Source organism: Gekko japonicus, unplaced genomic scaffold (genome assembly GCF_001447785.1).
Source record: "Gekko japonicus isolate JY-2015 unplaced genomic scaffold, Gekko_japonicus_V1.1 scaffold21, whole genome shotgun sequence".
Classification (NCBI taxonomy): Eukaryota; Metazoa; Chordata; class Lepidosauria; order Squamata; family Gekkonidae; genus Gekko; species Gekko japonicus.
The window spans coordinates 1,564,545-1,592,209 of record NW_015173122.1 but is presented as its reverse complement, the minus strand read 5'-3'; the positions used below and the strand labels follow the sequence as shown (position 1 = coordinate 1,592,209).

General features: G+C 51.4%; 2 protein-coding genes across 2 annotated transcripts in view; one reads left to right on the top strand and one right to left on the bottom strand.

Annotated features, from left to right (window-relative positions):
* SLC46A1 (solute carrier family 46 (folate transporter), member 1) overlaps positions 1 to 8,398 on the top strand; it is an 8,869-nt gene extending 471 nt beyond the window's left edge. Inside the window, exons 2-5 of the mRNA XM_015421882.1 lie at positions 1,003 to 1,855; positions 5,231 to 5,314; positions 6,613 to 6,769; positions 7,542 to 8,398. Of these exons, the coding sequence (XP_015277368.1) occupies positions 1,003 to 1,855; positions 5,231 to 5,314; positions 6,613 to 6,769; positions 7,542 to 7,623 (1,176 nt within the window). The 3' untranslated portion in view covers positions 7,624 to 8,398. The remainder of the gene's footprint in view (positions 1 to 1,002; positions 1,856 to 5,230; positions 5,315 to 6,612; positions 6,770 to 7,541) is intronic.
* Positions 8,399 to 18,587: 10,189 nt separating this feature from the next.
* SARM1 (sterile alpha and TIR motif containing 1) overlaps positions 18,588 to 27,665 on the bottom strand; it is a 43,448-nt gene continuing 34,370 nt past the window's right edge. Inside the window, exons 6-9 of the mRNA XM_015421894.1 lie at positions 27,511 to 27,613; positions 24,933 to 25,122; positions 21,470 to 21,591; positions 18,588 to 18,965 (exon numbers count right to left, since the gene is read on the bottom strand). Of these exons, the coding sequence (XP_015277380.1) occupies positions 18,836 to 18,965; positions 21,470 to 21,591; positions 24,933 to 25,122; positions 27,511 to 27,613 (545 nt within the window). The 3' untranslated portion in view covers positions 18,588 to 18,835. The remainder of the gene's footprint in view (positions 18,966 to 21,469; positions 21,592 to 24,932; positions 25,123 to 27,510; positions 27,614 to 27,665) is intronic.

The window sequence follows — 27,665 nt, the reverse complement described above, 5'->3', positions numbered from 1 at the left end:
GGGGGGGACCGCATGGCATTTTGCCTGACTAGGTGCCTCTCCTCCCCAACCCCCACCCTCCCCAGGTTCCACCCCCAAATCTCCCGGAAACTCCCAACCCAGAGTTGGAAACCCTGTTTCCGAGGCAGATGGGGGGGTGATGTCCTCCTTCCCTGGATCAGACCCATTGGGTGAATGGGGCAGCCACCAGACTGACCCTCGGGTTTCCCCGCCCCAGTCTGGATTAGATGCAGGGATGGTCTGATTTGCAGCCAGGAATCCCTCTCAACTAGAGTTGCCAGCTCTGGATTGGGAGATTCCTTGAGATTGGGGGGGGGGGGGGAAGCCTGGGTTCCCCCCTCCAAAGAACCATTTTCTCCAGAGGAACTGATCTTGACTTTCTGGAGATTGATTGTAATAGTGGGAGATCTCCAGGTGCCACCTGGAGTTTGGCAACCCTGCTCTTGACTGACTCCAGGGACAGATTGTTGGGTCCACTTTGGCTAGGCAAATTCTATAGTAAACAAAAGAAACCCTGTTATTTGAATAGAGATGCTCTCCTAGAGTTGCAGTAGTTCGGACTGTCAGCATGTCTGGTTATTAAACTAGTCTCGATGATTAATGACAATTATGCTATAGAATATTACAATTCTTTATATTTAAACAGAACCATTCTTGAAAACCATCCTTGTGTTTATTAGGAGCTTTTTTTTTTTAAAGTGCTCCCCCTTCCTAATATTTCCATTGGAAAAATGGAAAAAAGTCCTTAGACTTTTGCACACTACACATTTGAGTGTGCAAAATTTGGCCTTAAGGAAGCATTTTACTCATTCTAAAAGAAAGAAAAAATCATAGGAATTTTTTCTAGTGCTCCTCCAGATTTCCCAGTGTTATCACTGGACAAATTGAAGAACAGTCCTTGGTGTGTGTGTGGGGGGGGGGGGGAGCTGCCCAGAATCTTTCCACCCCCCCCCCTCCGGCTTTCACATCTGCAGGCCTGACCGTTGTCTCTTTTTCTCTCAGGATGTGGAGTCCTTGGTTGCCCACTGGAACCTCTACATCAACCTGGCTGGCTTCTTTGTGGGCCTCTTTTCAGTGACCCTGTTTGGTCCCTGGAGCGACAGCGTGGGCCGCCGGCCGGTCCTCATCCTGCCAGCGCTGGGCATGGCCCTGCAGGCAGCCGCCTACCTCCTGGTCATGTACCTCAAGCTGCCAGTGGGCTACCTCCTGGTAGGCCGCATCCTGAGCGGTTTGTCGGGCGATTACAACCTGATTCTGGCAGGGTGCTTTGCCTATGTCGCCGACGTCAGTGACAAGCGGACACGCACCTTCCGGGTGGCCGTCTTGGAGGCATGCCTCGGCCTGGCGGGGATGGCGGCCAGCATCATCGGGGGCCAGTGGCGGAAGGCTGAAGGGTACCTTGCGCCATTCTGGCTGGTCTTCGCCGCGAGTGTCTGCGCTGCTCTCTACGCAGCTCTCTGTCTCCGGGAGTCGGTGTTGCAGAGACGGCCGGGAAGACTGTTCACCCTCCGCCATTACATGTCTGTGTACCACCTTTACGTGGACCCCTGCCGGGGCAGGGCCTGGAAGAAGCTCGCCCTCTATTCTCTTGCGTTCTTCCTGCTGATCACCGTGCATTTTGGAACTCGGGACATCTTGGTTCTGTACGAGCTGAGCTCTCCGCTCTGCTGGGACTCAGAGCTGATCGGCTACGGCTTGGCCGCCCAATACCTGACTTATCTCACCAGCTTGGCTGGGCTGTGGCTCCTCCAGAAGTGCGTGGCGGACACCTGGGTGGCAGAAATGGGTCTGCTTTCCAACATTTTGGGGCTGGGGGTGATTGCCCTGGCTGCCACCACCCCACTGATGTTCACAGGTAATCCTGGCTTTCGGGCTGTCCGGGGAGGATTGGCCGGTTCTGTCCTCGGGTCTTCATCAGAAGTACACAAGGGTGGCTTTGCTGGATTGGACTGAAGTTTGTTTATGTTTATTTGGATTTAGATCCCGCCCTCCCCTTGACGGGCTCAGGGCGGGGTTCCAACAATATAAATACAGTCCAACAATATAAAGTTCAATACAATTAAAACCACATTAAAACATACGACTCTAATCAAAGCCAGCTACACTGGGAACAATTTCCCAGAGATCTGTTAAATATAGGGTCTCCGACCCAGGCTGTAAATGGGGGCCAGCCCAGCTGTAAATAGGGGCCAACCTGGCGGAAGAGTTCCGTCTTGCAGGCCCTGCAGAATTGTAATAAATCCCGCAGGGCCCTGATCTCACTCGGGAGCTCATTCTACCAGGCAGGGGCCAGGGCCGAAAAAGCCCTGGCCCTGGTCGAGGCAAGTCGGACGTCCCTGGGGGCGGGGACCACCAAAAGATGCTGATTGGTGGACCTCAGTGCTCTACGGGGCTCATATGGGGAGAGGCGGTCTCAAAGGTATGCCATATAGGGCCATATAGGGTCCATATGGTCCGGCATTCTGCTTTCCACAGGGATCACTATTGTGACTAAATAGCTTTGATTTTGGTCCCATTGGCTGCTTCTGTCTTATCCTAAGCTGCCTTATCCTAAAAGTATTGTCAAGTTAAACTTCCGGCAGTTCTCCGGGGTCTTAGGCCAAGGGCTTTCACATCTCCTTCTGTATAAGGTGGCTTTGTGTGTTCATGTGTTCAAATAGCTGCTGAGATAGCCATTTTAGTGCATGGCAGCAAACACCAAAATGGAATCTTGGGGAACCCGTAAGGACTGGGATATTGCAATGAATTTATTAGATACCAGTAACCCATTAGCTTTTAAATGTACTACGAGACTGTATCTGTGTATGTGTGTTGTGAAATGGTGCTTACGTGAGTCTATAATACTTTGCTTCATGCAGAGAAACTCCAAAAGTGACTGACCGACAACAGAAGGGCAGATTGTGTAACAGAATCCATACATTCTGGATTTAAACCTCTTTGAAGCAGACCGAATTCTAAAGGCTTTGTTCCCAAAGGCTCCTGGGAGGGATAGTTTCTTGAAAGGGATGCGATTTTCTTGTTGGAGGTCAGCCTTGTGGCTAGGGAATGTTTGGGAGGGGGGCCACCAGCTAATCAAATTAAATCATAATTAAATTAACTTTGGTTTAAATAGGGGGACTCCTTAGAAGCTGGCCTTCCACTAAGGCAGGGGTGGCCAAACTCGCTTAATCTAAGAGCCACACAGAATAAGTGTCAGATGTTTGAGAGCCGCAAGACAGGAACAAATATTACACATTTTATTTGGAAAATAGGCAGATCTGCTTTTTATTGACATTAAATGAGACTGCCAAAAACAATAACAAAAGCAGGTATTGATAATGATATTTATTTGTCCGACGATATTTGTTTGCTAATGATATTTCGCTTCCCCAGCTGCCCTGCCGGGAGCCGCACAATAAGCGTGAAAGAGCCGCATGCGGCTCCCGAGCCACAGTTTGGCCACCCCTGTGCTAAGGCAGCCCTGCACCCCCTCCAAGCTCCAGGGCAAGTGGGGGGGGGATGCCCAGTGACCGTAGCTTCCCTCCCCTCCCAGCAAGGGCATGGGGAAAACACAGTTGGGGGGCACGTCGGGCACTCATCATCGGGTGTGCTGCTCTGCTGGTCTGGCAGACATGAGTGGTGGTGGCTGCAGGAGCGGCAGCAGCGGGGGAGGGGACCCCCAGCAATGCCCGGGCCATGGGGGGGGGGAGAAGTGACGTCCTCCACCTGCACTGGGCCTGCCCTCCCTCCGCTGGAGCACCGTGTCCCTGCTCAAGTTGCGAAGCCAGGCAGGGCAAGGCAGGCGGTGGGCAGCAGCATCCAGGAGGGGGACGGCACGGGAGGGGGGGAAAGAGATTGAGCGGGGGGAGTGGGAAGAGGCATCTGGGGGCCGGCTGCAGGACGCGCCCCCCAGCCCACCCTCCCACCCACCTGGGCTAGCCTGGAAAGCCTGTCCGCCCGCCCACCGCACCACCAAGCAAGCCAGGCACCTCCTGCTGCTGGGGCCGCAGCCACCTCTGTTGCCGCCGCTGTTCTGGAGTAGCTGGCTGCTTGGGCCCAGCCAGGGGGCCACCTCCACCTAGGCACCTCCACAGAGGCTGGGAGGGGAGTGAGGCCTGTGGGGGAGCAGTCAAGGTGCTCAGTTATCCGGCAGCCAGGTCGGAGGTGGTGAGTTGAGGCACTTTGGGGCCAGTCTGGGAGGGAGAGGCGCGGAAGAAATGCGAGGGGGCTAGGCCCCATGGGCCCCCGTGTTAGCCACAGGCCTATTGGAGGTCCTCCTCACAGTTTCTAGTCTGGGAAGAAGGATGCAGATGGTTCAGATTCTGTACTGTGGACCACACCATGCATGTAGAAGACCAAAAGGGGATGGGATGTTGGCACAAGACCTGGCTGAAGGGAAAGGAAACTTCCCGGTGACTGGGGGGGGGGGGGGTTTTGCCTGTTTCTGGAGGGAGCGTTGTTGCTTGTCTTGGCCCCATGTCAAGCCACAGAGGGGAAGAAGAAGAAGGGAAAGCTGGCTTGTGGCGCTGGGGACCCTGCATTGTCGTCCCCCGTCCCCCCAAAGGACAGCCACTTGCCAAGCTGTTTGTGCCCCTTTGAGCTTCCGTAGGCAAGGGTTTGCTTCATCAGATGCAAGGGAGTCCAGGCACACACATTTCTCCTTTGACGAAACTATCAAGGAATGACTTGCATTCGTGGTGTGGCCCTGCAGGTGGCCTGTACTAATTGAGAACATCAGAAAAGCCCCACTGGATCAGACCAATGGTGCATCTAATCCAATATCCTTTTCCCACTTTGGCCCTTCCTGTTACCCCAGAAGGCCCATAGCAGGGGGCACAAAGGCTAAACACTTCCACTTTACTTCCCCTGTTGTTCACCTGGTATTTTTGGCCACTGAGTGACAGAGTGTTGGATTAGATGGGCCATTGGCCTGATCCAACATTGGCTTCTCTTATGTTCTTATGTTGCCCTCCCCAGCAGCTGCTGTTCAGAAGTATGCTGCCTCTGAACATGGAGGTTCCATAGAGCCAGCATTGGTTTTCAGCAAAGGCCTTTCACCTGCTGGGTAATGTCTTTGGCTGAATTTGCCCTTGCTGCTGGGTTGCTAAAAAAAATATATGACATCTTTACCAAGTGTTGCCAGAAGGCCCTTATGGGGGAACAGTGCCTAGCAAAGTTTCGTGGGCCGGATTTGTGGCTCCTTTCTTAACCACCATGCTCTGCCTCACAGCCTGTTTCTGTTTATGCCCAGGTTACGGCCTCCTCTTCCTTTCGATGGCAGCAACGCCCGTGATCCGCTCCAAGCTGTCTAAATTGGTCAACGAGACAGAACAGGGTAAGGTGAACGACGGGTCTGCCACCCATAGCCTGGTGGTGAATGAGCTGGGCGGGCCAAGGTGCATGTGGCAGTGCAGAATGCAGCTTCTTGAGAAACGTTGTTTTTGATTGTTGTTTTTTTAATGAGCACACTTCTAGCTCCACTTGATGCACTTGAAAGTGTGCCTTATCTGTGAAGGGATCAGACCCCAGGGGGGCAGTTGAAAAGGGGGGTGTCAGGAGTAGGAGGCCCAGCAGAGTTCCTCGGACCACGCAAGATAGCACCCATTGCAGAATGAATTCTGTAACTTTTCTCAGTTTGGCTTTTTAGGGACAGGTTTTTAGGCGTCTAGAGGCTTTGTCGGAGGGCTCAGGGCCAGGCCTTGGGCCTCGTTCTCGTCTCTGTCCCGTCCCCCATCTGCAGTGGATTCTTGGACCAGACACTCCCAGGAGCAGAGAGCAGGTTCAAAGTACTGTGATCAGCCCGCTATGGAATGAAGTTTGAGAAGGGCCGTTTCTTTCGGTTTCCCACAGTCGCTTTTATAGGTTACAGCGGTTCCTCAGTGCTTCCTTGGGAGGTGGCGGGCTCTCCTTCTCTGGAGGTTTTCAGACAGAGGCTAGATGGCCACCTGACATCAATGTTGATTCTGTGAACTTAGGCAGATCACAAGAAGGGAGGGTGGTGTCAGGGTCTTTAGTCAGGTTACGCAACACAGGGCTTCATGAGAAGAGAACTGTTTATTGGTAGATTCAGTACTAGGGACACGTGTACAGCTTGTGTCAGGAATGGCTGCCAATACTAGGGCCTCTGACTTATGCTAGAATCAAACATCCCCCCTGTAAGCATAAGCCAATGGATACATCTCGCGTGCGGGAGCAAAGCACGCAGGCAAAGCACCTACAAGGTCAAGCATAAGGTAGCAAACAGTTGGTGAGCCAGGGAGAGCTTGAGACAGAACATGGGAGGCCAACCCTCCACATTCCAGACCTATGACAGGGCTACCTGACAGGTGGGAAGGGTTGCATCAATGCTTGGTTCTTGTGGCCCTTTCTTACACGCCCAGGGAAATGCTGATCGCCACTTTGGGGTCCAGAAGCAATTGTTCTCCAGGCCAGTTTGGACAGGGACCCTGGAGGGTTGGGGGGGTTTTTTGCCTTCTTCTGGGCATACAGCAGGGGTCACTGGGGGTGGGGGGAGGGAGGGTATTTTGTGACTTTCCTGTATTGCGCAAGGGGTTGGACTAGATGACCCTGGAGGTCCCTTCCAACTCTGTGATTCTAGGTGCATTACCTCTGTGCAAACTTTCTCTCCTTCAGGGGCCCTCTTTGCTGCGGTGGCCTGCACTGAAGGGCTGTGCTCCCTTGTGGCCACGGGCGTCTTCAACTCTCTCTTCCCAGCAAGCCTGCACTTCATGAAGGGCTTCCCGTTCCTCTTTGGGGTCGCCCTCCTCCTTCTTCCAGCTGCCGTTCTCGGGTAATCCTTGTCTTGCTCCTTCCCCTGGGGCAGGTACCCTTCTCAGGCTGAGTGTCCCATGGTTGGAGGGCTGAGTGTGGTGCAGGGGTGACGGTGCTGGAGTAGGACCTGAGAGACCCAGGCCTGAGTCCCCAGGAGGGTCTGATTCCCCCCTCTCTCTTCCGTCCAATACGACTGCCAGAGAGACCTGAATGAGACCCTCCTAGACTGTCTCCAGCAGAGGCCAGCAAGACATCCAGTTTGGTGTAGTGGTTAAGTGCGCTGTGTAGTGTGGTGTAGTGGCTAAGCGCGGACTCTGATCTGGGAGAACCGGGTTTGATTCCCCACTCCTCCACTTGCACCTGCTGGATGACCTTGGGCAAGCCATAGTTCTGGCACAGCTGTTCTTGAAAAAGGGCAGTTTCTGTCAGAGCTCTCTCAGGCCCACCTACCTCACCGGGTGTCTGTTGTGTGGAGGGGACGGGAAAGGAGATTGTAAGCCGCTCTGAGACTCCCTTGGGTAGTGAAGGGTGGGGTATAAATCCAATCTCTTCTTCTTCATCTGTGGATGGCCCACCAGCAGGGCGGGGAGGCAGCAGCCCTTCCCCATGATTTCCTTCCCAGGGCATAGGCAGGCTACCATTTAGCCATCCCGGCTAATAGTCAGAGGAGCTTCATGGTTGAGCGGGGATTTGCGTATGCCCAGCTGCTGTGCTCTAGTCGCTGCATGACACAGCTCCTGTGCCCTCGAGAGTCTAACGCTGTCCATTTTCTCCATCCCTCCCTGTCCCAGGTGGATTGAAATCCAGGATTCAAAACCCGAGTACAGCCACTTTGAGGACTTGCCCAGCCCAGTCCAGGAAGTGGTGGACTGACCGCCGTTGTTCCAGAATTGGTCGCAGTTTGCATGTGCCCTGGTGGCACTGAAAGCACCAATGTGGTTTTGCCAGAGTTTTAATGTTGATGGAGCCAGAACTGGGGGGCGGGCGGGCATTCTGTGGCCCTGTCTTGCTGGTCTTGTGAGCAAAGGGCGAGACGAACACAAGAGAACGGCTGAGACGTCACGCTTCCAGGCAATCTGCAGTGCAGGAGCAGTTTCTTCTGTGGGGGACAGCCTCTCTCCAAAGGTGTTCTCTTGCCAAAGGCATCAGCTGAACTGCAGGTGGAAAAGGCCATGTGAAGCTGAGAGCTGAGAGGAAGGAGCTGGGCTGTTGTGCCTTGGTTTGCCAGCCAGTCAGGTCATTTCCAGAAGGCACAAGGAAGCCTCCCCCACCCACCCGATTGAAAGGGAAGCGAGAGCTAGCAACTAGTACAGGAATGGGCATCTCTGCTCTCAGATGCATTTTCATGTGGACAGCCAAAACTCCTTCTCAGCCTGGAATTTCAACAGGAGACTTTGGGGCAGGAAAACCAGTCAGATACAACAGTGGGCTTTTCCTCCAGACAGTGCATGGCACAGGTGATTGGATAGGTAGGGCTGCAGGTGGAGAAGCACCCCATTGGGATGCCAGTCGACTATCCTGTGCCAGGGCAGGTGCCCGCTAGTTGCCCCTGCCTTGTGATTCTCTCTTGGCTGCAGCCTGGACATGTAGCTCTAAAGTGTGGTATGGTGGTTTCCTGGTCTTGGGCTTCTCGTTTGGGTGTCTGCTGAGAGCTCCACCTTCCCTTGAGTTATGCATGGCAGTTCACCTAAGAAGCCAGTAAGAGTTCACCTAAGAAGCCAGTAACTGTGTGGGACTCGCACAGAGTCTGTGCATTTGTGCCTGGATGCTTTCTACTACCTCAGGGAACTAGCTGTGCCTGGGGGCTCTCCACTCGCTTTTGTTTGCGCCTGATGGCAGATATCAGTGGCACAAGCACTGGAGCGTCGCGAAGCTTACGGCTGGCACTGGCTGCTTTCTGGCTCCTTGCTTTTTGCAGTTCTGCACTGGTTGGGACTGGAGGCGTTTCCACATTCTCATTTCCCTCGCTTGTGTGTTCCTGTTGCTCCAAGGGCTTTTCCCCCCTGTTGCATGTGTTTTGCTTCCTCCAGCGGTTGATTCGGTATTACATCTGTATGTGTTTGGCATATCTCCCTGCAGGTTTAAACCGCAGGTTTTTATGTTGGACATATAATGTGATGTAATATCGAACCGATCACTAGAAGGAGCAAAACACACGTGGAACATAAAAAAAACCAAAACACCCTGAAGCAACAGGAGCCACGAGGTCAATGAGAATGTGATAATAAAGCCGTTTGTGTTCTCTGTGCTCTTAAAAACAAGCTTCTGAATGATAATAAAGCAACTTTTGCAAGTCTGATAAATCATACAAATTAAGTCCGCTTTCCAGGGCTCTTTTTGTAGAAAAAGCCCAGCAGGAACTCATTAGCATAATAGGCCACACCCAACAGCAGAAACTCATTAGCATATTTGGCCACACCCCTGACATCACAGCTCATTAGCACATTAGGCTGCACCCCCATGTTGCCAAAAGTGTGGTCATCCAGCCACACCCACCTTTTGCTTCTTATTCTGTTTACCTTGTTTGTTGTCAAAACCCAGGGCCTTTTTTTGTAGCAGGGACTCCTTTGCATGTTAGGCCACACACCCCTAATGTAGCCAATTCTAATGAGTTTCTGCTGTTGGGTGTGGCCTGTTATGCTAATGAGTTCCTGCTGGGCGTGGCCAACTCGGGAGCCAGCCGGAACTCCGTCCTGTGCGTTCCTGCCCAAAAATAGCCCTGCCGCTTTCTAAGTTAGCAGGGAGGGGGGAGGCCAGGCATTGAAGCTCAGCTTCTTACCCAGCCTAGAGCTTTTGAGATTTTTACCAGAAAGAGCCTGTATGCTCTTAAACCCACTCCTGCAATGATGAGAGCTTGGGACTCGCTTTAAAAAAACTGCTGAACAGCTGCAGCTCCCAGGATTCTGCCCTCCGGAGCTATTTGTCATGATTGCCTGGGGCTGCGGCACAAGATAGAACATAAGAACATAAGAGACGGCAATGTTGGATCAGGCCAAAGGCCCATCCAGTCCAACGCTCTTGTCACACAGTGGCCAAAAATACCAGGGGCCATCAGGAGGTCCACCAGGGGGGCCAGGACACTAGGAGCCCTCCCACTGTTGACCCCCCCAAGCACCAAGAAGACAGCGCATCACTTGCCCCAGAGCCCCTATCTATACCTTGTGGCTAACAGCCACTGATGGACCTCTGCTCCATATGCTTATCTAGATCATCCTGACATTGTACTTGGCTAGTGCAGCACATATACTGGTCCAGGCTGCATCTGCAAAAACCATTTCTGGAGTGGTGGCTAAGCAATAAAGTCAGTGAATAAAACCAAACAGGTGTATTGCCGGGTCTGACTGACCCTGGGTTGGAAACACTGGGATTATGAAAACCGTAGGAACGATGATGCTAGAGCAGACCACGGGTTCTTGGAGCCTGCGCCCCTGAAAAGCCCCTCACGCAGCGTCTGGTATTCAAAGGTATGCAGTCTGTCACAGAACACCCAATTCGCTGGTGGACTTCACTGACACAGGATGGAGTGAGGACTGCTGGCTTACAAGCCTTTAGTAAAGGGTGCTAGAGGAAGACAGCTATATGACAGCTATAGAAAAGAGCAAGAGTACAGGAGCACCTTAAAGCCAGATTGGTGTAGTGGTTAAGTGCGCGGACTCTAATCTGGGAGAACCGGGTTTGATTCCCCACTCCTCCACTTGCACCTGCTGGATGACCTAGGGCAAGCCATAGTTCTGGCACAGCTGTTCTTGAAAAAGAGCCGTTTCTGTCAGAGCTCTCTGAGCCCCACCTCCCTCACAGGGTGTCTGTTGTGGGGAGGGGAAGGGAAAGGAGTTTGTAAGCCGCTCTGAGACTCCTTTGCGTAGTGAAGGGCGGGTATAAATCCAATCTCTTCTTCTCTCTCAGCCCCACCTCCCTCACTGGGTGTCTGTTGTGGGGCGGGGAAGGGAAAGGAGTTTGTAAGCCGCTCTGAGACTCCTTTGGGTTGTTGTTGTTGTTGTTCAGTCGCACAGTCGAGTCCGACTCTTTGCAACCCCATGGACCAGCTCCCTCCAGGCCTTCCGGTCTTCCGCCATCCTCTGAAGTTTGCTCAAATAAATCCAGCCTCTTCTTCTTAAAGACGAACAAAATATGTGGCAGGGTATGAGCTTTCACGAGTCACTGCTTTCTGAAGAAGTGAGCGATGACTCACAAAAGCTCCTCCACTGCCACATATTCTGTTAGTTTTTAAGGTGCTCCTGGACTCTGGCTCTTTTCTACTGCTACAGACAGACTAACACGGCTGCCCATCTTGGTACAACTGCTGTATTCTAGTCTAGTAGCACCTTAGGGACCAACAAGATTTTTGGGGGGTTGAGCTTTTGGAACTCGAAGCTCCCTTCAACAGGTATCTGACAAAGGGAACGTTGACTCCCAGAAGCTCATACCTCAAAAGTCTTGTGGGTCCCTAAGGTACTACTGGACTTGAATCTAGTTTGGTGTAGTGGTTAAGTGTGCGGACTCTAATCTGGGAGAACCGGGTTTGATTCCCCACTCCTCCACTTGCACCTGCTGATGTGACCTTGGGTCAGTCACAAGCTCTGGCACAGCTGTCCTTGAAAAAGAGCAGTCTGTGTCAGAGTTCTCTCAGCCCCACCCACCTCACAGGGTGTCTGTTGTGGGGAGGGGAAGGGAAAGGAGTTTGTAAGCTGCTCTGAGACCCCTTTGGGTAGTGAAGGGCGGGGTATAAATCCAATCTCTTCTTCTTTTACCTCACAGGGTGTCTGTTGTGGGGAGGGGAAGGGAAAGGAGTTTGTAAGCTGCTCTGAGACCCCTTTGGGTAGTGAAGGGCGGGGTATAAATCCAATCTCTTCTTCTTTTACCTCACAGGGTGTCTGTTGTGGGGAGGGGAAGGGAAAGGAGTTTGTAAGCTGCTCTGAGACCCCTTTGGGTAGTGAAGGGCGGGGTATAAATCCAATCTCTTCTTCTTTTACCTCACAGGGTGTCTGTTGTGGGGAGGGGAAGGGAAAGGAGTTTGTAAGCTGCTCTGAGACCCCTTTGGGTAGTGAAGGGCGGGGTATAAATCCAATCTCTTCTTCTTTTACCTCACAGGGTGTCTGTTGTGGGGAGGGGAAGGGAAAGGAGTTTGTAAGCTGCTCTGAGACCCCTTTGGGTAGTGAAGGGCGGGGTATAAATCCAATCTCTTCTTCTTTTACCTCACAGGGTGTCTGTTGTGGGGAGGGGAAGGGAAAGGAGTTTGTAAGCTGCTCTGAGACCCCTTTGGGTAGTGAAGGGCGGGGTATAAATCCAATCTCTTCTTCTTCTTCTTTATTTGTTAGATTTTTATCCCGCCCTCCTGGCCTAGGCCGGCTCAGGGTGGCTTACAGACAGAGTAGAATTCCGACACTACAATAGAATAAAATCACATCAGTTAATATAAATACATGTTGAAACCAAGATGTAATAAAGTGCTAGCAACATTTCCTCATTTTACAGTCTGCTCCTTGGTCTTCTTCAGCTATCCGGGGTGATCGGCTCAGGCGGTATTTAAGGGTCCAGCGGGTCAGGGCTTCACCAACGTAGGTGGCAATTGGTCGTGGCGGCGGCTCCAAAGGTCTCCGGCAGACCAACACAGCTGCCTTCTGAAGTTATGTTAATATTTGCCACGATGGTGAAATGGAGCCTCCATGCTCAGGCACGAACAAAAAGAAAGGAGGGAGGAAGAAAAAAAGGGAGAAGAAAAGAAAAAAGGGGGGGTAAGGGAAAAAAAGAAAACTCAACCCAAAAAGCTGCTATGAATCCACAAGGGTTAAGCTGACACTACATATAATAAACATACAAAATTTATTAAGGTGTACACATTTTAAAAAGCTTAAAACTCATTTAAAATATTCACAATCAGACCTAAAAAACTTCTCAACATTCATACATAGATGGGTTAGTGCTGTGCAACTGAACCAAACGCGTTTCGGCCCCAAAGGGCCTTCCTCAGTGGTCACAATCCAAAATACAAAGTTGACATACAGTCCAAAAAATATTTACATAAGATGTTAAATATATATGCAGTATAAGGCCAGATGTTATGTCCTAGATAATAATTACCAAAAGAAAATAAGGGAAAAGGGGAAACAAGGAAAAATATATTTAACATCTTACGTAAATATTTTTTGGACTGTATGTCAACTTTGTATTTTGGATTGTGACCACTGAGGAAGGCCCTTTGGGGCCGAAACGCGTTTGGTTCAGTTGCACAGCACTAACCCATCTATGTATGAATGTTGAGAAGTTTTTTAGGTCTGATTGTGAATATTTTAAATGGGTTTTAAGTTTTTTAAAATGTGTACACCTTAATAAATTTTGTATGTTTATTATATGTAGTGTCAGGTTAACCCTTGTGGATTCATAGCCTCCATGCTCAGGGGCAGCATACTTCTGCATGGCTGTTGCTGGTGAGCAACAGTACGGACAGTGCTTAGCCTCTGTGTCCCAGCTTGTGGGCATTCAGTTGGCCACTGGGGGAAGCGGGATGCTGGACTAGACAGACTGCCGGTTTGATGTAGCTGGGCTCTTCTGATGCTTTGGCCGTGCCTTCATGTTCTCCATGTGCCAGCTGCTCTGAAGTCTTGGCACAGCGCAGGGCATTAATTTCCAACCCTGGTTCCACAACAGCTAAGCTTTCCGGTCATTTCGAGGTGTGTTCGGTGCTTCTGAGAGCCAGTTTGATTCTTTGCCTTCCCGGCAACATGCTGGTGCGTTGATGCATCTCCGGGGGGGGGGCTTCCCTGGTTTTTCTTCATTCCTTCTCAAATTTGCTAGGCTGCAAAGTATTGGGGAAGATCACAGGAAACCCTGGATGGCTACCGTCAGAGGTCATTTCGTGGGGGATCGCAGTTCCCCCGGGTGAGGTACGGGGGGGGGGGCAGATGACGAAGCCCCGCCCCCTGCTTCCGGCCGCCCCGCTTCCGGCCCTCATTCAGCCAGGAGGAGGCAGGAGAAGAGGGAGGGTAAGTTGCTTCCTCCCTGCCTCTCCCCACCCCTGCCTGCCTGGGGCCAGGGAGGGCCTTCGCGGGACTTCCTTGCACTCCCGCTGGCCTTGCAGGTCCACCGCCGGGCCCCTCATGGGGCTCGGCAGTGGAGCTGCAAGGCCGGCGGCGGCCGGGACCGTTGGGGGCGGGGTGTGTGGCCTTATGACACAGTTCCGGTGATGTCAGGGGGTGTGGTATATGCTAATGAGTTCCCCCTAGCTCTTTTTCTATGAAACGACCCCTGGCTACCGTGTGGGTGGGAAAGTATAGACTTTCCCACCCACATGGCAGTCAGTTTCCAGGGTGGCTGTTTCTTCACGCTGCCACCAGGAGGCTTTGGGGAGGCGGGTTTTCAAATCAGCAGTGTGTCAGGTTCTATAGCCAACAACTGAGTACACGCTTCATGAAAGGTTATACTTTATTGAAGAGCTATAGATGCATTAACAAAATGTATATGCTGTATTTTTTTTAAAAAAAGTCAGAAAACTGTTCTAATATCTGTGTTATTTTTAAAATACAAAATAAAACAAAAAAAATGTTTAAAAAAAACAAAAAAGAAAAAAAGCATATTCCCAAACATCAAGAAATAATCCTTAGGGCTCTGGTCTGAACCCCCTCTTCCCACAGTCCTCTGGGAAACCTGTGACACAGTGAAATAGTGATATAACACAATAGCAATACATGTACCAGACAGTGTTCCCTCTGAGCTGAGTTAGTGTGAGCCAGCTCACGGTTTTATCCTGCAGTTCACACATTTTTGTCTTGGTTCAGGAAGGATGGCTCCAGAGCAAACTTTTTTATGCAGGGGCCAAATCGCTTGCTCACAACTTTAATGCCAGTAGCTCACAAGGTAGAATTTTTGCTCACAAGGCTCCACAGCTTAGAGGGAGCATTGGTACCAGATTCTTGGAATTCCCACCTTTTCTTTGTGAGTATTTTGTGTGTATGTGTGCTTGTGTGTCTGGAAGTCATGGTGACTTCTGGCAACCCCTAGTGGGGCTAGGACATTTCAGAGAGGTGGCTTCATACTGCCTGCCTCTGCCTCACGGCCCTGGTATTCCTTGGCAGTCTCCCATCCAAGTACTTGCCAGAGTCGGCCTGCTGAGCTTCTGAAATCTGATGAGATTGGGGCTGTCCAGGTCAGGGCTACCACCTTTTTTTTTTTTAAAGTAAGCCTCAAGCTCCTTCTGTTGCAGAGATACAGGGAGTGTGTTCCGCCAGGCTGGGGCCGGAGCCAAAAACCAGCTCTGTTGAGGTTAGGTGGATGTCCCTTGGGCTGGGGTTTGCAAGTAGATGGTGCTCCACCGAGCATCGAGCTCCTTGGGGAACATATTAGGAGAGATGGTCCCGCAGATATGTTGGTCCCTGACTGCACAGGGCCTTAAAGGTTAGCACCATAACCTTGGACCTAATCCAGTATACAATTGGTAACCAATGCAGTTGGCATTGCACTGGTTGTATGGGCGCCTGCGCAGACTTCCCAGAAGGCAAGCCACTGCATTTTGCACCAACTGAAGTTTCTGCATCAGGTTCAAGGGCAGCCCTGCGCAGAGCAAATTGCAGTAATCCAATCTGGAGGTGGCCAGTGTTCCCTCTAAGATGAGTTAGAGTGAGCCAGCTGAGTTTCTTAGCCTCTAGCTCACACATTTTTGTCTTCGCTCAGGAAGGGGTGGCTCCAGAGCAAACTTCATTCATGCAGCAGCCGAATTGCTCGCTCACAACTTTCATGCCAGCAGCTCACAAAGTAGAATTTTTGCTCACAAGACTCCACAGCTTAGAGGGAGCATTGGAGGTGACCATTGCATGGATCACCATAGCCAAGTTACTATTTTTTTGTGACCTGGGCCTCCATTGAAAGTGAGGCATCCAGGATCACCCCCAAACTCCTTACCATTGGTATGCTCTGCCAAGGGTTGGGAGTTGGATTCCCGATCGCACACACCCCCCACAGCTCAGATACAGGATCTCAGTCTTCAATGGAGTTTGTTTCGGCCGGCTCTTTTGTAACCAACCGGCCGCAGCCTCCAAAGCCTCAGCCAAAATATCTGGGGTGGAGTCCGGCTGGCTGTCCATCAGCAGATACAGCTGGGTGTCATCAGCATACTGGTGACAACCAGTGTTCCCTCTAAGCTGAGTTAGTGTGAGCTAGTTTACAGGTTTTGAGCCTCTGGCTCACACGTTTGTCTCAGCTCAGGAAGGAGGGCTCCAGAGCAAGCTAATTTATTCAGGAGCCAAATTGCTCGCTCACAACTTTAATGCCAGGAGCTCACGAAGTAGAATTTTTGCTCACAAGACTCCACAGCTTAGAGGGAGCATTGGTGACAACCCAGCCCAAACCTCTGGATTACTGGGCAAGAGGGCGCTTAGAGATGTTGACTAACATCGGGGAGAGGATCGCCCCCTGAGGGACTCCATATACCAAGGGGTAACATGGAGACACCTTCTCCCCGAGCACCCCTCTCTGTCCCCAACCATGGAGAAGGGAGACTAGCCATTGCAGGGGGGGGTGTCCCCACATGGGCGATTCCATGACATAAGCAGCACCAATCGACGTCACTCCCTGCCGGAGCTGAGTTTTGTTTGCCGCCTGTCATTCCAAGTGCAATGCTCCGTGGACCTTATTGTTTGCAATGGCATTAAATGTGATTGGTAAATGTCAAGTTTATATACTCTGTTTAGGCACAGGGGGTGTGCGGCAAAGTCCAACCAGCCGCCATACAGTGCTGGAAATCCTCCAAAATGTTGGGAATTAACAGGGGGGGGGGAGTCTCAGCAGCTGGCCCCCTTTGTTGCCCCCCTGACTAGCTCTCCGCATCGCTCTGGGACTGCGTTCCTAGCCTACCTCCCAACCAGCCAGCTGCCCACCCTTACTGGCCTTGGACTGTGCTCCTGCCCTGCTATGCCCCTCCTTGGCAAACAGAGCAATCTTTTTTTTGGGGGGGGGGAGGAGCGATGGCACAGGCAGAGAGACAGCTGGGTACAAGAAGGGGCCTAGCACCGGAGCTTTGGGATCCACGAAACGGGTCCCTGTGACTAAGCACAGCCCCCTTTAAATGTTAAAGAAGTCCTTTTAAAGAGAAAAAAATGCACTTGGTGTCACTCATGGGGGGGGGGGGCTCAGACTTCCCTCCTTGGTTTTGCAGAGCTGGGGGGAGGCATCAGCCCCAACCACTTCCTGAACAGGGACCAGTTTGGTGTAGTGGTTAAGTGTGCGGACTCTAATCTGGGAGAACCGGGTTTGATTCCCCAGTCCTCCACTTGCACCTGCTGGATGACCTTGGGCAAGCCATAGTTCTGTCAGAGCTGTTCTTGAAAAAGAGCAGTTTGTGTCAGAGCTCTCTCAGCCCCACCTCCCTCACAGGGTGTCTGTCGTGGGGAGGGGAGGGGAAAGGAGTTTGTGAGCTGCTCTGAGACTCCCTTGGGTAGTGAAGGGTGGGGTATAAATCCAATCTCCTCCTCCTCCTCCCCTCCAAGGTGGCAGAAATGTAAGATTGCTTCTTAATTGATGGATGGGGATGGCACAAAAAGGGAGAGGGGTTAGGTGGAGTCATCGGTAACCTTGTATTCAGAGGAGGGAGCTGGACCAGGAGATGGGCCATGGCCCTGTGGTAGAGGATCTGCATGGCACGCAGAAGGTCCCAAGTTCAATCCCCAGCATCTTCAGTTAAGGATCAGGTAGTAGGTGATAAGAAAGGCCTTGGCCGGAGACCCTGGAGAGCTGCCGCCAGTCTGAAGAGATGATACTAACTTTGATGGGCGAGGGGTCTGATTCAAAATAAGGCAGCTTCATGGGTGTTCGTGTGCCCAAGGTTTTATGGCCAGAGCCCAGCCTACCTGAGGGACCGCCATTCTCCATATGTTCCCCCAAGGGCACTACGGTCGGGGTGTGTGGGGGAAATTCCAGCTCCTAGAGATGTTAAATTTGCGGTGACCAGGACCAGGGCATTTTCGGTGGCGGCTCCTACCTGGTGGAAGGAGCTCCCGGAAGAGATCCGGGCCCTGCGGGACCTCTCTCAGTTTCGCAGGGCCTGTAAGACGGAGTGCTTCCGCCAGGCCTTTGAGTAGGAGCCACCGCCACCACTATTCCACCTCCGCCTCTTATGCACTGGCGTATTACCATCATGATTATCTGGACCCCACCAGGGGAGCGAGGTGACCGGGCAGGGATTGGATGACAAGATCTCAGGAAGTTACCATGGAGGTTAAGATCTACTCATCTTGGCTAAATTTGTATTGTAAATCTGTTACTGTATTTTATTGTAATTTATTGTTTTATATTATGTATTTTACTGTTATAACCTTCGCACATAGTGCCCTGGTTAGCCGCCCTGAGCCTTCGGGGTAGGGCGGGATATAAATCCAAACATAAATAAATAAATAAATGTGATGTCATTCCGTATGGAGGTGCCAGATGGCTGGCTCAGACAGAGGTGGGTTCATCCAGTCCAGCACTTTGTTTCCAGCAGAGGCCTTCAGGAAACCCCCTACCCCCCAACATGGAAGGTGCAGGTTATCACCTTTTGTCCCCACCCTGCTACTGGAATGCCTCTGAAAATGAAAGTTCCGTTTAGCCATCATGGTTAATGGCCACTGTCCCACAAGAACTTGTGTGAGCCCTTAGAGTCAGCTTTTGTCGCATCCTGTGGCAATGAGTTCCACAAACTGCGTTCTAAGAAAGAGACTTTATATGTCTATCCTGAATCAATCACCTGTTGTTTTCATGAGGGAGCCCCACACGTCTATGCTGTAGAAAGAGAAAGGCCTCTCCGGCCCCGGTCACAGAAGTCCCAACGGATGAAGAGCCTGAGCTGAAAGGTCACACATAATAAGGGGGGGGAGGGTTCAGCCAAGGACGTTCCAGGCCGAAAGGAAACCACCACCACCCCGCAAAATATTCACACAACTTCCACAGTGGCACGTGCCAAAGAGGGCAATCAGACTGTGGCATCAGAGCTTGCTAAAGGCAGGGAGGGTGATGATCAAGGCCATTCTTTGCTACCCAGATGGAAGGGGAAGACCGGAGCACCTGCCCTGGTCCCTTTCTCCACCTAGCCGAAAGCCGTCGGGGGCAGCTCCTGCCAGTTCTAGGTCTGTCCCATGGGGGTTCCACATTCCAGGCTGTTCTCGGAACCAGCAGAAGAATCTCGGGACGAACGGCCCTGCAGGAACCGGATGATCTTCTCGATCGTGGCCTCTTGGTACTCATGGGACCACCTGCAGGTCAAAAGAAACAAGTCCAGCTGAAACAAGCATGGAGGGATCCAGCCTATGGTGCTTGGCCCAAAGGCGTCCCATGCTCTAGGCTGTGCTGGCTGAATTGGAGGAGGCAGGGGAAGGACCAGCCTCCCCCCCCCCCCCGATCATGTTGCATGGCTGGTTCAGGGGAGAGGTGGTGCTGGGAAGTGCCTTCAAGTCACAACCGACTTATGGCGAGCCTGTAGGGTTTTCAAGGCAAGAGATGAGCCGAGGTGGTTGGCCATTGCTGGCCTTCATGTAGTGACACTGGATTTCTTTGGTGGTCTCCCATCGAAGTACTAACCAGGGCCAACCCAGCTTAGCTTCTGAGATCAGACAACATAGGGTCACCAGCCTCCAGGTGGGGCCTGGGGATCTCCTGCTTTTATAATTCATCTCCAGCCGGCAGAGATCAGCTCCCCTGGAGAAAATGGCTGCTTTGAAGGGTGGACTCCGTGGCATTGTACCCTGCTGAGGCCCCTCCCCTCCCCAAACCCCGCCCTCTCCCGGACCCATCCCCAAAGTCTCCAGGTACTTTCCAACCCAGACCTGGCAACCCTACAAGAGTACAAGAGCAGGCTAGCCCGGGCCATCCAGGGGAGAAAGAGTGCATCAAAAGCCATTCCAAAGCCTGGGTGCTCAGCAGAGCTGGGGCCATGCAGAGACTGGAGACCTCCTCCCTCCCCTTGGGTGAAGCTGCAAACATTCCACAAGGGGATGCAAGCAGGGTATTGTGACAAGGAAGAAGCAGATGAGGCAGAGCCCTTTCGTGTCCCCCTCCCCACCCTTTTCCAAATTCAGGGCCCCTTGGATGAGCTTCCCCAGAACTGCCCACCGGGGCTGGTGGCAGCTCTTCTAAATCTTGCCTCCAAAGACCTTCTGCATGCCAAGCACGGGCTTGACATGCAGAACTGTAACTGAACTATACTGAACTGAACTATAACTCAGGTTGCCAATGGCTGAGCCTGTCAAGGTGTCTATACCAATAGATGTCAAAATGCTTAACCTTTGCAAACTTCCAATGGACTTCCTGCTTAAGGCTGTGGTCACACACACGAAATAATCCACTTTCGATCCACTTTCAAACTGGATTTTGCTGTGTGAACTGGCAAAATCCAGTTTGAAAGTGCATTGAAAGTGGATTATTTAGTATGTGTGATTGCGACCTTTGAGTGTTTTCCTGATTGAAAACGAAAGACTGTAATTTGTACTGGAAGGCAGTTCCATCCTTGAGAAAGCTTCAGTGAAATGAGGGGATTTACAACTGGCCGGTCTGTTTTGTTTGCAGCAGGAACCTTTTCATTGGAGATCATCATTAGAAAGTCTTTGCTACTCAAAACAAGGACTGTTCCTCGCAGTTCTTCAAGCGGATACTGTTATAGCGACGTGAAACAGAGATTGTATTAAAGTCTATTCTTCCTGTATGGATTGTATGGATTCATATTTTTATGTGTTTCCCCCTTATTGATTGTATTTCAATTGCTAACGTGTTAGATTGTTTTTGATTCCCATTACTTCGTTTTTTAAAATCTCTTTATCGTTTGTATGAAATATGGGTATAGATACCCTGACAGGGTTATTTCTTGATTTACAGTTGCAGCTGTGTTTCTCACTCTGTTTTGGTTGAATTGTTGAGCATGAGCTGGCCTCTGCTAGCTGTGCGCCTGCCAATGCCAATGGGTACCACTGGTTTAGTTTGGAGAAACGACAGCTGAGGGGTGACATGATCGAGGCTAATAAGATTATGCGTAGGATAGAGCAGGTAGAGAAAGAAGTACTTTTCTCCCTTTCTCACAATACAAGAACTCGTGGGCACTCCATGAAATTGCTGAGCAGTCAGGTTAGAACAGATAAAAGGAAGTACTTCTTCACCCAAAGAGTGATTAACACATGGAATTCACTGCCACAGGAGGTGGCGGTGGCTACAAGCATGGACGGCTTCAAGAGGGAATTAGATAAGCATATGGAGCAGAAGTCCATCAGTGGCTATTAGTCACAAGGTATAGATAGGAACTCTCAGGCTGGGGCAAGTGATGCTCTGTATTCTTGGTGCTTTGGGGGGGGGGGGGCAACAGTAGAGGGCTTCTAGTGTCCTGGCCCCACTGCTGGACCACCTGATGGCACCTGGTATTTTTGGCCACTATGTGACAGAGTGTTGGACTGGATAGGCCATTGGCCTGATCCCCAACATTGGCTTCTCTTATGTTCCTATTTCTGCTGATTAAGTAGCTGTTAAAAGGAAGTGAAAAGGCTCTCTTTTTCTGCTCTCACAGCCCTGTCTTTGGGGAAGACCACAGACCAGTTCCCAATCAGCTGACATGGGTTGCCCCAAGCAAAGAACATTCCCCCATATTTACGATCTCCACCTTCGCAGGCACTGCAAAGAGAATGGACCCATCTTGCGGTGGCATGTATTGCCCTGTTGCCCCCCACCGTGCCCTCTGTCCCTAGACTATCAGGGGGGATTTCCTCTACCGACTCACTTGATACCGTTGAATTTCAGGACAGCCCGCATGTCCGCGGGGAGCGTCTCAGGGTCAGGCCACTCAAAATGGTCCGTCACTGGGATGACATTCTTCCCGCAGCTCAAGGCCGTGGCAATTTCCTGTTAAAGAAATCAGAAGTCTTTTTCTCCCCCTTCCCTTTCCTTTGGAGCACATAAAAAACAGCGGCAGCTGCAGAGAGAGCATTGGACGTCATGGAGAAGGTGCCCAGTTAGAGTCACTTCAGGTTAGACGCCGGCAGGCCTGTAGCTACAGTGGGGCAGCTCGGGGCTAGGCCCCCTGGCCTACTGGCAAGGCCCCACAACCCCCCATTTAGCTCAGGGCCCATGAGCAGTGGCAGGTGTGGGGAAGGAGCCAGGTATCAATTAGCCAGCGCCCCCTAAGAAATTTAAATGCCCCCTGACTTAAAAAATCCTGGCTAAGGGCCTGGACTCCGGGTTAGACGCTAACGAGTCAGCTCAGAATTTCTTCTTAGGAAGGAACGTTCCCCAGGAAAGACTGACCAGTGGCTACAAAGGGAGGGAATCAACAAAATCGTGGAGGTGCCATGACTGGTAGAAGCAAGGAGGTGCCCAGTTCATCTCGTCTGCGAGCCGGAGCTTTCTTAAACCCCCAGGGTCCATGCAAACCAGTCACATGAAGCTGTCCGAGTCAGACAGCCGGAACATCTAGCCTTTCCTGTCTCCTCTGCCCCCCTGAGTCTGAGGACATATTAACTGGGGAGGCCTGAAAGCTTTGCACCCCAAAATATCATCAATATCTGTTGTCAAATTGGCAGATAAGAGACTTCTGCCTTGTCTCCCGGGGCCACTTCCAAGCAGAAAACAGCACAGTGGGGGGAAGGCTTAGACACACACCCACACCCCGCTCCCTGGTTCTGAGTTCCCCTTCGCGGGTAGTCTTTAAGCAGCAGCTGGATAAACACTTGTCAGGGACGCTTTAGGCTGATCCTGCATTGAGCAGGGGGTTGGGCTAGATGGCCTGAATGGCCCCTTCCGACTCTGTGATTCTATGATTCTATGAACTGGAGTGCCGTCCACCTAGGAAATGTGTTCTGAGCACAGACCTCCCAGACCACATCTGATCAAGTGGGCAGGGCTGGACACAAGAAGAAGAAGAGAAGAGATTGGATTTATAACCCGCCCTTCACTACCCAAAGGTGTCTCAGAGCGGCTTACAAACTCCTTTCCCCTTCCCCTCCCCACAACAGACACCCTGTGAGGTAGGTGGGGCTGAGAGAGCTCTTGACAGAAACTGCTCTTTTTTCAAGGACAGCTCTTATCAGAACTACGGCTTGCCCAAGGTCATCCAGCCAGGTGCAAGCGGAGGAGTGGGGAATCAAACCCGGTTCTCCCAGATTAGAGTCTGCGCACTTAACCACGACACCAAACTGGCTTTACACTTTAGGACTTTGTAACCTTTGAATTGGCCCTTATTAGACACTTGCGTAATTTTTTCATTGCTACAGTGGCTGCCAGAAAAGCTAGGGTTGCCAACTCCAGGTTAGGAATTGTGGGTGGAAGCTGGGGAGATTTGTGGGTGGCAGGAAAACCCCAAACCCGCCTCCCAACAGCATTGAACTTGGGGCAAGTAGCCCGCGTGGAAACGTCTCTTGGGGTTGGTTTCTTTCAGTGGGAAGGCACAGAGAGCCGGCATGGTATAGGGGTTAAAGTGTCAGTCTAGGATAAGGGAGACCCAGGCTCAAATCCCGACTTGTGCTATGGAAACTCGCTGAGTGACCTTGGGCCAGTCACACGCTCTCAGCCTAGCCTACCTCCCAGGGTTGTTGTGACGATGAAATGGAGGAGAGGTGAATGACGTCAGCCACTTTGGGTTGGGGAGGAAGGTGGGATGTAAATAAGGTAAGCAAATAAATATCTGGGCTAGTGACTCATGTTGAAATGTCTACACACACTAAAACAAAGTCCGAGGGATGGCTTGAGTGATGCTGGTCTCTGCTTTTAGGTCAGAAAAAGGTATGGCTCAGCTATCAAAGTTATGTGCAGGGGTCATTTCGAGGGGGGACAAGCGGGAACGGCGTTCCGGAAGTAATGAGACCAGGAGTAGGGAACCCAGGCATGCTTGCATGCCTGCCCTTTGCTTCCCCAGCCAGCTCGCTGCGGCGGGTTGGCTGGGGAAGGGAAGGGCAGGCAGGCAGACATGCCCCCTTTTCCCCCTGAGCCTCTCCGCTTTTGTGGAGAAACTCGGGGAAGTGGGGGTGGGTGGGTTTAAATGCCTTTCTTTCCCTTCCTTAGATTTTAAACATGCCTGCCCTTTGTCAGGGGGTGTGGCATATGCAAAAAAGTCACGCTAATGAATTATGCTAATGAGCTCCTGCGCCTCTTTTTCTACAGAATGACCCCTATGTGTGTATCCTTGCTGGTTCAGCCCCGTCCCCCCCTTTTAGTTCCAAGGAAAGGTGGATTCTGAGACCTGCACCAGTTTATATTAATTTTCCAAACTGAATGCTTAATCCCAGGAAAAGGGATCCTGAGGTGGCCCCACTCCCTGACTCTGAAACGCCTGCTCAGCTCCCCTCCACCGTCTGGAAGTCCACCTGGAATTGCCCCGCAAGCAGGGTTCATTTAGTAGAAAAAGAGGTGCAGGAGCTCATTAGCATAACTCATTAGCATATGCCACACACCCTGACATCACCGGAAGTGTGTCAGAAGGCAACACCCACCGGTCAGGCTCCACTGGACTGTTTTGGATTACTAGCTATGGGGGGGGGGGGACGCCCAGATCTGTCCTCGCAGAGGAGGGAGAGCTTGTACCTGAATAAAACTTGGTCTTAAGATAGGGGCATAGGAGAAGAAGAGGGACTAAAAGAGAAAAAAAAAATTGGTTGTTGCAATAGTAACCTCAGATGGATTGTTTTTTCTTTTGTTTCACGATTGTTAAAAATGGGAAATGAGGATATCGATAAGATGAATGAGTTTATGTTTGTGTTTTGACTGATATACTCAATTAAAAATGTAAATACCAAAAAGGTGTCACTGGACTGTTTTGGGCCGGGGGGGGGGGGCTCTGCAACTTACCTGGCTGCTTCTTGCTCTGACTGAGGGCTGCTGGGAGCAGGGGGTGGGGCTTCTTGCATGTGCCCACCCCCTGGGCTCTTTACTGCCAGAGCTCCGCTCCTGTGCGCTCCTGCAGGAAATGACCCCTGCCCACAAGGCTTTGCAGGAAAATAAAGGAAGAAAAAGTCCAAAGCAGAGAGCGCTGGAGCATGACCAAGGCCAGTTTCTGAACATGCACAGAGGGACTGCAGAATGTGTGCCAGGATGTTCTTGTGGTGCTTGGGGGGGGGAGGGCCTTTCGAGCTATCAGTACTGCCAGCATCTTTCTGCAATGCAGCTGCCAGCTGGGGGAAGTGGGGGAGCGGCATGATGCTGCAGAGCATTTGGTCCCTCGCCGTTCTGCCCTCCCCCGAGAGCACCCTTACCTTGTGCACCCAGTCTTTGCACTCAGTGTCTTCCATGCACTTATCCAGGGAATGGGAGGAAAGGACCAGCACAAAGTTGCGGGCACTCATGACGCTCTGGACCAGCTTGTCCTCGAACTTCCCAGCCTCCAGTTTCTCCACATCCAGGAAGACGCTGAATCCGTGCAGCTGGAGGTGGACTTTCAAGAGGCTGAGGGAGAAAGCAAGGGGGCACCAGAACGGAAGAGTCATCTGGCCAGCTGTCATTCTCTCCAGGGGGACTGCTCTTGGTCTGGAGATCAGCTGGAATTCTGGGAGATCTCCAGGCCCCATCTAGAGATTAGCAAGGCTACCTACTTGCCAGCTTACCCAGGGTTATCCCACTCCCTGTTGCTGCAGACAGACAGCTGGGCTAGACAGTGCCTTTGGTCACTGGCTACCGACAGGGCTTTTTTTGTAGAAAAAGCCCAGCAGGAACTTATTAGCATAATAAGCCATACCCAACAGCAGAAACTCGTTAGCCTATTAGGCCACACCCCTGACAGCACAGCTCGTTAGGATATTAGGTCGCACCCCCATGTTACCAGAAGTGTGCTCATCCAGCCACACCCACTTTTTGCTTCTTATTCTCTTTACCTTGTTTGTTGTCAAAACCCAGGGCTTTTTTTGTTGCAGGAACTCCTTTGCATGTTAGGCCACACACCCCTAATGTAGCCAATCCTAATGAGTTTCTGCTATTGGGTGTGGCCTGTTATGCTAAGGAGCTCCTGCTGGGCGTGGCCAACTCAGGAGCCAGACGGAACTCCATTCCTATGCGTTCCTGCCCAAAAATAGCTCTGGCTACCGATAGCATACCAAATCCACCTCAAAGTGTTGGTTCTTACCTTTAAAGCCCTTTATGGTCAGAGGCCGACATACCTGAGGGACCACATTTCCCCACATGTTTCCCAGAGAGCACTGTGGTCAAGGGTTCCAAAATTGACTGACTCTCCCAGGTCTTAAAGACACCAGGCTGGCCATAACTAGGGCCAGGGCCTTTTTGGTAGTGGCTCCATACCGGTGGAATGAGCTCCCAGAAGAGATCGGGGCCCTGCGGGACCATATGCAGTTTTGCAGGGCCTGCAAGACAGAGCTCTTCTACCAGGCCTTCAATTAAGGAGCCGCCCCCCAATAATAACTGTAAGCCCTGCCCTTCGGATTCATCAACAACAGCCTGTGCCGGCCACATAAGAAACAGAACAAGGAACCGATCAATAGGATAGGTCATCGACTTGCTTCCACCGTCGCCAAACATCATCAGCATCAGGGCTTTTTTTGTAGAAAAAGCCCAGCAGGAACTCATTAGCATAATAGGCCACACCCCTGACAGCACAGCTCATTGGCATATTAGGCCACACACCCATGTTACCAGAAGTGTGCTCATCCAGCCACACCCACCTTTTGCTTCTTATTCTGTTTACCTTGTTTGTCGTCAAAACCCAGGGCTTTTTTGTAGCAGGAACTCCTTTGCATGTTAGGCCACACACCCCTAATGTAGCCAATCCTAATGAGTTTCTGCTGTTGGGTGTGGCCTATTATGCTAATGAGTTCCTGCTGGGCGTGGCCAACTCGGGAGCCAGCCGGAACTCCGTTCCTGTGCATTCCTGCCCAAAAATAGCCCTGATCAGCATTATCATTGCCAGACCTAATATGTACCAGCACTTTATGACATTTGGATTGTTTTTAGAAGGTTTTATGATTGTTTTAACTGCTATCTATGTGTTTTAATCATTTGTAAGCCGCACTGAGCCTGCTTTGGCGGGGAGGGTGGGGTATAAATTTGATAAATGAATAAATAAATAAGTGAGAAGCAGAAGTAATTTGCCACTGGCTTCCTCTGCAGAGTCTTCCTTGGAGGTCTCCCTTCCAAGTACTGACCCCACTTAGTCTCCAACTTATGGTGACCCCTGTTACAGCTTTCAAGGCAAGCAAGAAGCAGAGGTGGTTTGCCACTGCCTTCCTCTGCAGAGTCCTCCCCGGAAGTATCCCTTCCAAGTACTGACCCTGTTTAGCCTCCAACTTAGGGCGACCCCAGCAAGGGGCTTTCGAGGCAATTGAGAAGGAGATGTGGCTTGCCATCATCTTCCTCTGCAGAGTCTTCCTTGGAGGTCTCCCTTCCGAGGCTATACCATGCCAGCTTCCGTCAGAGAGGTCTCTAGTAAACTGAATCCCCCTTCCAGCTTAAGTCCATGATCACTGCCCATCCAGTCAGTCAGTCAGTCAGTCAGCCAGTCAGTCTCTCTCTCCATGCCATTTTTTAAAAGGGGCCCTTTTTGTTTTGCCAAAATGTCTCCAAACAACATGCACGGACAACACCTCATGCACCATACCTGGCAACCAGCGTTCCCTCTAGGCTGAGTTAGTGTGAGCTAGCTCACAATTTTTCAGCCTCCAACTCATAGGTTTTTGCCTTCGCTCAGGAAGGATGGCTCCAGAGCAAACTGATTTATGCAGCAGCCAAATCGCTCGCTCACAACTTTAATGCCGGTAGCTCACAAAGTCGGATTTTGGCTCACAAGACTCCACAGCTTAGAGGGAGCATTGCCGGCAACCCTCTCACCTGGCCAGCTGGGATCCTGAGATTCTTCGGTAGCTGATGAACACATCTGTCCCCTCCAAGGTGGCTTTTCCATTGCTGTATGGCAAGGGGGAGTGGAGCATCTCTGGGGAGAAAAAGAGCAAGCAAGGGTGAATGGCTGGATTTGGGCCACAGGC